The following is a 10,683-nucleotide window of genomic DNA, read 5'->3' on the forward strand; positions in this document are numbered from 1 at the left end:
TATGAGGGGAGGATGATGGGAAACCTGATAAAAGTGTATAAAATTATGAGAGGCATTGAAATGGTAGACAGACAGAACATTTTTCCCAGAGTAGAAACATCACAGAACAAGGGAGCACAGCTTTAAAGTGAGATGGGGACATTTTAAAGAAGACGTGCAGGACAAGTTTTTACGCAGAGTGGTGAATGCCTCGAGCACACTGCCAGGGGTGGTGGAGGAGGAAGATACGATAGTGGCATTCAAGAAACTTTTGTTTATGCAGGGAAAGGAGAGAAATGGATCATGTGCTGGCAGAGATTAGTTTAACTGGGCAACATGTTTGGCACAGATATTGTGGGTCGAAGAGCTTGTTCCTGCATGTGCTGTTCTATGTACTATGTTCTCTTTGAGGCATTCCATGCAGTCACAGGGAGAACATGCAGATGTTGGCAGAAGTTCTCAAAGTGCATACAGCAGCATCTTCAGTCAGACAGTCTTCTGTCATACACATATAAAGAAACAGAAGGACGCTCTTCAGCCCCTTGGGTTGATAGGATGCCCCTTATCTTTATTTCCCTTTCCTCCTGCAACTTATTCTCCCACATGCCCGTCAACTCCCCTTGACTTCTATGTGCCTGCAGCCTACACTAGGGGTAACTCACAGCGAGCAGTTTAACAGTCATGGCGTCATAGAGTCATACAGCACGGAAACAGGCCCTTTGGCCCAGTTTGCCCATGCTGACCAAGATGTCCCATCTACACTAGTCCCACATGCCTGCTTTTGGCCCTTATTTCTCTAAACATTTCCTGTCCATGTACTTGTCCAAATGTTTTTTAAATGTTGATTAATAAACACAACTAGGTTTAGGTTTAGTCGAGATGGTCCTGGAGTGTGGTGATTCTGGTTGGTCCTTGAAGAGGGTCTACTATTATCCGATACATTTGCCCTACTCTTTTAAATTTCCTTTCTACCTGTGATTTTGGCACTATTTAGCTTAGTTTAGTTTAGAGATACCGCATGGAAACAGGCCCTTCAGCCCACCAAGTCTGCGCCGACCAGTAATCCCCTCACACTAACACTATCCTACACACTAGGGACAATTTACAATTTATACTGAAGCCAAAACCTACAAACCTGTATGTCTTTGGAGTGTGGGAGGAAACCAGAGCACCCGGAGAAACCCCACGCGGTCACAGGGAGAACATATAAACTCCATACAGACAGCACCCGTAGTCAGGATTGAACCCGAGTCTCGGGCACTGTAAGGCAGCAACTCCACTGCTGTGCCACCCCTGGTGGGGGCAGGGATAAGCATGGCAACTGATATGTGGATACAGGTCGAGGGCGGTTTGATTGGCAGATGGTTGGGTAAATGCCAGAGGAAAGTGTGAGATAAAGAGCAAGGATAGAAGAGGCATGAAATGCAAAGCAAGAGAAAGGAATGTAGGTGGAAGGGGATTGGGGGAGGGGAAAGGGAGAAGTGGGTGCACATCCAGGTGAGGGATAGGGAAGGGAGGAGTGAAAAAAGGAAAGAAAGGGAGTTTATTTGTAGATTAGTTACTTGAAATTAGAGAATTCAATATTCATATCATTAAGTTGTAAGCTACCCAAGCGGAATATGAGGTGCTGTTCCTTCAGTTTGAGTGTGGCCTCAATCTGGCAATGGAGGAGGCCCAAGATAGAAAGGTCAGTGTGGGAATGGGTAGGGGAGTTAAAATGCTTAGCATCCGGGAGATCCAACAGGCCTTGGCTGATTGAGACTACATGTTTAGCGAAATGGTTGTCTAATCTAAGTGCCGATGTAAAGGAGGCTGCATCCAAAATGGCGGCGCTGCCATAGCAGCTGCGGCTTACCTGCGGTCCATTTGTCTTTGTGTTTTTGTTGTTTTTTTGTCTTAATTGTAGTTGTGATGTCGTGTTTTTGTGTTTGTGTACTATGTGTGTATGTGGGGGGGAGGGGGGGAACTGTAAAATTGTAAATAGGTGTCCCTTCCGAACGGAGACCCGACCTTTGTTTTCTGGGTGTTGTTCCGTTCCTGCTGCGGCCTACCATCGGCCCAACTCCTGGAGCTGGCGGCCTCCAGGACTCTGGTTCGCTGAGCCCGCGGACCGGACTTACCATCACCGGAGCCGGCCGTCCTCGGAGGCTGCGGGAGCGGCTGCGACTCGCCTTAGGCTCGGGCCGCGTGGATGCCGACATCGGAAGCTCCGGCAGCGGCAGCGTGTTCGCCCGCTGGGGCTTGGGTCGCGGACATTTCACCGTCCGGCGCGGCCTAAAATATGCCGCGGGATTTTTCTCTGCTGGGCGGGGGCTTCAATGTCGGGAGCCACGACCGCCCCGACGTGCAACAACAGCAGCAGCGTGTTCGCCCGCCCGGACCGGACTTATCATCGGCGGAGCCGGCCGTCTTCGGAGGCTGCGGGAGCGGCTGGGACTCGCCTTGGGCCGGCCTGCTGCGGACCGTCCGGCGCAGCCTGCAACCACAACAACCTGACCGCGGGAGAAGACGGCAGGAGAAGGGAAAGACATTGTGGCCTTCCATCACAGTGAGGAGAGGACTGGAGGAGACTCACTGTGATGGATGTTTCTTTGATGGATGTTTCTTTTTTTGTGTGTTTTTGGGGTTGTGTAATTTTAATGCCTATTTAATGCTTTTATTGTTGGACCGTGGGTGACTGAATTTCGTCCAATATTGGATGACAAATAAAGCTATCTTGAATCTTGAATCTTGAATTGGGAGCACCAAATGCAGAATATGAGTAAGTGTGCATGAACCTCTGTCTCACCTGGAACGTTTGCTACGGTCCCTGGATGGGCATGAGGGAGGTGGTGTAGGGACAGGTCTTACATCTCCTACTGTTGTAGGGGAACATACTTGGAGAGGGTGTGATTCGGATGGGGTGATGGGTGAAGCAAGGAGCTGCAGAGGAAGCATTCTCTGGGGAAAGCAGAAAGGGGTGGAGATACGAATATGTGACTGTAGGAGGGAGCACATGGAAGGTGGTAGAAACATTGGAGAGTGAAGCGGTGGGATGAATGATAATGCCCAAGGGAACTCTATCATTCCATCTGAGGGGAGGGGCAGCGAGAACAGAACTATTGGACACAGAGACATGGATGAGGGATCTATCTATCACAGCAGAGGGGAAATCACGTTTACAAAAGAAAGGATATCTTGGATGTTCTAAAACGGAAAGCCTCATCTTTGGAGCAAGACTGAGAAATTCAGGGTGGGCATTTCCATGTAAATACCAAAGTTTCTGATAGTTACATGGGAAAGGATTGGCTTTCCCACTATTTTTCCAAAAGGTTCAAAACGTTGTTGAATTTCTTGCTCGCTGTCTGTCGCATTTAAAATACAAATTATCTTGCAAATTCTCCAATTGTTTTTTCAATTGAGGATTCTTTATTGCTCTAACATTACTTTTTGTCCTTGTGTAATAGCCCACCATTTTGTGGATATGATCAGATGTTGACCTACAACATGATTCTCAAAGGCGTAGAAAAAATGGATTTTCCCAAGAAGATAACAAAGCGACCAGAAGACATAATTCGTAGGCTGTGCAAGTAAGAATTTTAAAAAAAAATCACAATGTATGCATCCACAAGTCTAACTTTGCTCCTTCTTTGAGAATTTCATAAAAGCATAATAAGGAGATTCATAATTCTGGAAATACCATTTATCAACCAAAATCATCAACTATTAAAGTCAGCTGAATTTTATTCTGACCAGAATATTTTTTTAAGTAAATTGGTTATACAATCAACTGAGAAAAATATTCAAGGCTATAGAGAAAGATTAGGCCTCTTTAATAAGCTGCACAGATTTGATGAGTTTAAGGACTTCAGTCTACAGGATGTTTCAAGAATTGCTTTCAATGGGATGTGCAGCATTAGCTCGTGATCTGGCAGAAGACGAATTTTGGTCAGATAGGGTCAAATGCTTGGGAATGTACACAGAATGTTCTTGGGTAAGGAAGGAAAGAACAAGAATGTAGGAACAGGGAAGGTAAAGGACTTCTATGAGGTCAGAGAAGCAAAGCTGGGCTCCTGTCGCATAAGGAATAACTTAACATTTTTGATTTTTTGTGGTCTTGGCTACCTTGCTGCCAGGTTGGCTTGGTGGGGAGATCACAAGTGATGTATGGCTTGGATGAAGGATTGAAATTGGCTCTGCTAACCTCACAATCTGAACTTCAGATTCAAAGAATAGCTTTGCTTCTCTCCTGCAGGTATTTCATTAAAATTAAAATTAAAAGAGCTGGTTAAAATGATAACCAGCAAAAAGTCTATAAGTTCCAATGCAGGATGTTGTGACAGTCATTTTAAATGACAGCCCTGCTGGCAAGTGGAGTTAAAATCAGTCCTCGGGTATTCAATTAAGCCTTGTGCAAATCAATAACATCTTTGATGCCAGCAATCATTGGTCAACAGTCAAAAGTCAAGATTGTTTTATTGTCATATGTCCCGAAACAGAACAATGAAATTCTTACTGACAATAGACACATAATGCTGGAATAACTCAGCGGGACAGTCAGCTTCTCTGGAGTGAAGGATGGGTGACGTTTTGGGTCGAGACCCTTCTTCAGACCCGAAACGTCACCCATTCCTTCTCTCCAGAGATGCTGCCTGGCCCGCTGAGTTACTCCAGCATTTTGTGTCTATCTTCAGTGTAAACCAGAATCTGCAGTTCCTTCCGACACAATGAAATTCTTACTTGCAGCAGCGCAACACATATGTGCACACAGTACTCCGTAAATCCCACAATAAATGACAAGAAAAAAGTTCAGTAAAAGTTCAGTTCATTAGCATCTTCAGTGATGAATCCCTACTGTGTTCAATAAAATTGTATTATAACAGAGGGCAGAGTTACTATTTTCATCTACAAAGGAAGTCACACCTCTGATGCTGGTGTCACTAATAAATGTTTATCTACAGAGAGAATCCCACCTGATAGACAGATGCTCGGCAGTTAGCATTGCTTCAGTGATCCATGGTGTCATTTTCTTTTATGGAGCTGTCTACTTAATTTTATTAATCTTCATAGCTATTAACGAATTCTGTTAAAAGCAAAAATCTGTGCTTTGGTTATATGAAGGAGCATAACATCAACATCATTGATCTTACATGCAGGGTCTGAAATTGTTATTTAGTCTGGATAGAAAATAATAGCTTTACCAAATTTTCCTTCAAGTGTAAGACTGTAGTGTAAGACTAGTGTCATACATGACAGGTAATGTGAACTCATAGAAACAGAAACAGAAAATAGGTGCAGGAGTAGGCCATTCGACCCTTCAAGCCAGCACCGCCATACAATCTGATCATGGCTGATCATCCAAAATCAGTACCCCGGTCTGATTTTCTCCCCATAGCCATTGGGGATCACTCGGTGTGATTTAATGATATCCCAGAACAATTCAGCGTTTTTGGTGATTGAATTGCATTGAATTTCCAAAATTTCCTTGGTGGTGAGTGAGTTTTGGTTTCAACTCCAATTATCTGACAATCAGGCAGCTGTGTTTAAGTATGTTTAGGTTGTTCTTTTGAAATAGCATAGTCCTATTTCACCAGGATGTTAGTGAATTTAACAGGATTGTGCACAACAAATTTATAGTTTCATGATCCTCATTACTAAATGACCATTTTAATAACAGGTTATTTAATTCACTGAATTTAATTCTTCTGCAGCTATGGTAGATTCAATCTCATGTGTCTAATTTTTAGGCTGATCTTTTACACTGTGATTCCAATAGCATAGACAGTATGCTCTCCGTAACTCAGTAGTTTCAGGAGAACAAAATGGGGGATAAAAAGGAGAGAAAGAAATTGCAAAAAAAAAATCAAATTTTCACTTGACTGTAATGTTCTTCAATGCAGACAAAATCCAAATGAACGTCTGGGAAATCTGAAAAATGGAATAAATGACATTAAGAAGCACAGGTAGGATTTTTGTGCAGAAATTTGACAGAGGCTGGCTGTGTGGGCGGAATCTTAGCTGAGTGGGTTGCTAGATTTGGTGGGGATCTCTGGAAGCAGGTCTGCCACAACCCTGGTACGAAGTGAGGAACCCTGCTACTCTGGAATTCAGTTCTTTGGTCCACATTTGGACCAAGATTGAGATGAAGTCTGGAACTGAGTGGCCTTGGTAAAATCCAAACTGGACATCAGTGAGCATGTTATGGGTGAGTAAGTACGGCCATGTTGCTCTGTTCCGTGTCTTCTCCAGACCTGGAACCCACCCCACCACTTGCCACCCCACCCCGGCAACATTTACACATTCCATTCATCATTGCCAATACCTGCCATAATTACAGCTCTACTTAATGATTACTGCTCTCTGTTTCCTTCAAACTAGATTACCCTCCATCTATTGAATCAAATAGCAAAATCCCCAAATCAACGTGTAAGATCTGTCATATACAACTTGATACTTTTCATCACAGGGCAGGTGACTGAGAGTAGACTGATTGGGCAAATGTGAGTTAAAGTGGATTGGTTTTCCTTTTTGTCCACACTATTATCATGGTTTCTTTTATATGTATGATATCGTTACCACAATAAGAAAAGAAAATGTTGGCAACAGCTGTTATTACAATTGACCCAAGATCATATGAAACCATTACTACAAAAATAGTCAATATGTAAATAATTGTCAGTTAACATTACAAAATCACTTAGTATTTATAACTTTATGATAATTTCCTTTTATTAATTGAATACCAATAACTTGCTATATTTGTATTGAGGTGTTAATTATTTTCATCTATAAACAACTCAACTCTGTCTGGATGCAGTTTTTTCCTCTTTTTTTCAACTATTTGACACTATTCAGTCCTTCTTTATTCATACTATTAAGTATTTGGCAATTTTGCCAAAAGACAAGAAATTTGTCTTCTGGGAATGTAAGAATTTAAACAGAAATAGGAGTAGCCATCCAATGCCTTGGATTTGCTCCAACGTTCAATGAGATCACTGCTGATATTTTACCACAGCACCTCTTTCCTGAACTAACCCTATCTCCTTTAATGTCTAAACATCTTTCGCTCTTTGCCTTATATATATTTCTTGACTGAGCAAGTGCAGCCCTCTTGGGCAGAGTTTGCTCTGGATTTGCCATTCTCTGGCAAGAACGTTTTTCTTTTCTTCAATTCTGAATGGCCAATCCTCATTGAACATCTGACCACTGGTTCTTGATATGACACTCCTGTGTAGATTCTTAACAATTTTAAACTTTCAATGAGATCGCCTGTCAATTTTCTAAACTCCGAAGTATAAATCCAGCCAAAGATGTCTCATCCTTGCCCAATCCCAGGAATCTATTTGGTGAATCTTTTCTGCACTCCTTCTATCATTGTATCATCCTTCCTTAGATAGGAAGATCAAGATATTACTTTCAAGGTGTACTCTCACTTGGCCCTTATGTTACATTAGTAACACACCTTTCCCAATTGCTTACATTTTCTTGCAATAAAGTCTAATGTACCATTTACCTTCATGATAGCTTACTATACCTGCATATTTACTGTCGGTGACCTATGCACGAGGACTAGCATGCGGCTGTGACCATCCATACTTTTTAATCTCTCAGCACTTAAATATACTCCACTTTTCTCCAAAGTGACTGGCTCACTTTTAAACACATAATATTCCACTCACCACGTTCTTGCCCACTGTTGACAGGGCGCCCTTTTACTGATGTAAATTGCCTTTTGAATCCTCAGTTGGAATCGATTTGAAATAGGATGAGAGAACTCAGTGAGGATTGAAGAGGAAGGGATTTAGTAGGGATATAATTGAACATAGAACAATGCAGCACAGGAACAGGCTTCTCAGCCCATGATATCTTTGCCAACCATTATGCCAATTACACCTGGATATCTACCTGCATATGGTCTAAATCCGTCCATTCCCTGCCTGTTTGTTTTAGCTATCTGCTTCCACTACTTCCCCTGGCTGCACATCCCAGGCATCTACCACTTTCTTTGTGAAAAAATTTCATTATAAATCACCTTTAAACTTTCTCCCTCTCACCTTAAAGTTATGCCTTCTAGAATTTGACATTTCATTGCTGAGGAAAAGGCTCTGACTATCTACCCTATCGATACTTCTGATAATTTCATACACTTCTATCAGATCATCCCTCAGCCTCCAAGATTCCAGAGAAAACAATCTAACTTTGTCTGACCTTTCCTTATTGCTAATACCCTCTAATCCAGGTAACATTCAGAATGTCAGCTGCACCTCACCATATTTGTGCATACGAGAATAAAATTGATTTGACTTGCACCTCTTCTGCACCCTCTCCAAAGCCTCCACATCCTTATGTTGCATTATGTTAATGTTTTCATGCGGAAAAGGTAATCTACCCTCGGTTCAATTGCTTTTAAACGTGCAAATTAATCCAATTTAAATGAAGAATGTGTTTGAAATATTTTATGTAATTTTTACTCAAATATAGATGGTTCAGCGGTTTTAACTGGGAAGGATTAAAAGCCAGGACTTTATCATCACCATTAAAAAGAGAGGTATTTGCTATTATTTTGTCTCTGATATAAGAATGGAATAATTTTGCAGTTAATTATATCTGGGAAACATCACATTTACTGGTTTTGGAGTTGCCAGACCAAAGCTGAACTTGATGTTGATTTGTCACAATCAATTCTATTTTACACTGTTCCAAATAAGATATTTGAATAATAGTAATATTGAATATTATAAGCATTAAACAACTCGTGCCAATTTAGATATTTGGTCAGATTAAACCAATCATTAATTCACCTAAAAGAATGGTAGGGCTTGGTCAGTTTGAAACATTGATTGCATTATTTTTTTAATGAAATTAGAATCATCATTAGAAAATCTATAATAATGCCATGCAGAGGGTATAGAAAATAAAAATGCAAAAACCATCAGGTAACGGGACTCTAAAATAAGTCGTAAAATACTGAGGGTTAGGAAACATGTGCGGACATAGGAACAACGTTAACACTTCAGATAAGGGACCCCTATCCAGCTGTAAATATTGAAGATATTGAACAACAAACAATATACTAGAGTGTCACTGTAGGTTGATCTGCTTCCATGGATGGAAATGGACAGTCAACATTCGGGTCAGGAGTCTTCAGCTGGACTGAAAGAGTAGAGGGGAGATAACTGATATAATGAGGTGAAGGGGATGGTTGGAGCAAGAGCTAGCAAGCAATGGTTGGATCCAGGTGTGGAGGAGATGATTAGCAGATGGAGTGGGGTGGGGAGGGAAAGGTGGAAATATTGAAAGAGGCTGGATGGTGATAGGTGGGTTAACAACGGTTGAAGATGATGGAATCCGATAGGAAAGGAAGAGTGGAACCAAGTAAAGGAGGGAGGGTGGGCAGATAGGAACAGTGGGCGACAGGAGACCCAGTGGGAGAAGTGTGTGTGCTATTGATCAGCATAGCCTGATGGTCACCCTCCCATCTTTGCCATGAGCTTTATTTCCATCCTGCGCCAGAACTACACTCCTTGAATGGATGATCTGCGGCACCTTGCCCCCACCTCACCCGTTTGGAGGGAGAGAGGTAATCTGTTCATGCTGTAAATGTGTTTTAAGTATTTGCTTCTTGTGCATATTTAAATAAATTAAGGAACAGAAAATAAATCTGGTAAAAATGCAAGCCATGCAATTGTTGAGGTTATGTTTGGAGTGTTACATGGGGTTATTGGTGCTGAGAAAAAACGTTCTGATGGACCGAGTAGGCCAAACCTAATTTTTTATCATGTCTTTGATGGGAACTATTCATAACCAACATAGTAATGATAAGGTTGTATTTTTAAGGATTAAAATGCTGAATAAAACTATTTTTGCCTTTTCTTTAAGCTTAAAGGTCCAACAGATTATAGACACTTTGATACCTATCCTCCAGATAAGGATATTCCCCCAGATGAGCTCTCAGGCTGGGACAAGGATTTCTAGATCTACGCCAAATCTTCTACAAGTTGTGGGAAAAATGATTTTAACTGTTACCCTTACTAATGTTCAAAAGCACATTAGTAAGAGTAACAGTTAAAATCCTTTTTAAGATCAAAAAGGACATTTTCCTCTTAGTATGCATCCTCTAATTTTAGGCTTCGTCAACAATCAGAAAAACAACCACCAAAGAAAGTGAACAATAATTTTAAAAGAGGAAAGGAATTTTAAAAATGTAACAGTCAATAGTATTTTAATATTACCTGAAAAAAGTTTGATGATGAAGATTGAAGTGGCTGCTGAAATGCATTGAAAGTGCTACTTGTGCAAACATTACCTTAGGCTTTGAAAAGTCAGCTGCACTGTTTGAAGAGGAGAAGCTCATGTGGATATGTTATGAAGCAAGAGCAAATTGCTGCTTACTGTAAGTGCAAAGAGCAGCAGGACTTGCATTACGCAGTTATTTTTCCCGTGGTAACTGTCTTCGTGTTATAATTGAGCCGGTTTCCCTTGCCTGGTACTGAACCCACTCTGTGGTATTTCTGAGAAGAGCTGTCTGGTTCATACTTTCTCTAGATTTTGCACACATCTCTGTGATAATTTATTTATAAGCTTTCAGTAACTCATAATACTGAACTGACTATATGTTCACAATCTGATATCTCTATCCTTGGCCAAACTTTTGTGACACTTCCTTTCTATCAGAATGGCTAATGTTGCACCATTATTTTAAAAGGGCACCAGTAGAAGACAGGG

At 41.4% G+C, this 10,683-nt stretch overlaps 1 protein-coding gene across 1 annotated transcript in view; it reads left to right on the forward strand.

Annotated features, from left to right (window-relative positions):
* prkg2 (protein kinase cGMP-dependent 2) overlaps positions 1 to 10,172 on the forward strand; it is a 66,402-nt gene extending 56,230 nt beyond the window's left edge. The window contains exons 15-18 of the mRNA XM_078396866.1: positions 3,426 to 3,548; positions 5,859 to 5,921; positions 8,440 to 8,506; positions 9,838 to 10,172. Coding sequence (XP_078252992.1) covers positions 3,426 to 3,548; positions 5,859 to 5,921; positions 8,440 to 8,506; positions 9,838 to 9,933 — 349 coding nt within the window. The 3' untranslated portion in view covers positions 9,934 to 10,172. The remainder of the gene's footprint in view (positions 1 to 3,425; positions 3,549 to 5,858; positions 5,922 to 8,439; positions 8,507 to 9,837) is intronic.
* Positions 10,173 to 10,683: the final 511 nt, after the last annotated feature.

The sequence above is a fragment of the Rhinoraja longicauda genome, chromosome 1 (genome assembly GCF_053455715.1).
Source record: "Rhinoraja longicauda isolate Sanriku21f chromosome 1, sRhiLon1.1, whole genome shotgun sequence".
Taxonomy (NCBI): Eukaryota; Metazoa; Chordata; class Chondrichthyes; order Rajiformes; family Arhynchobatidae; genus Rhinoraja; species Rhinoraja longicauda.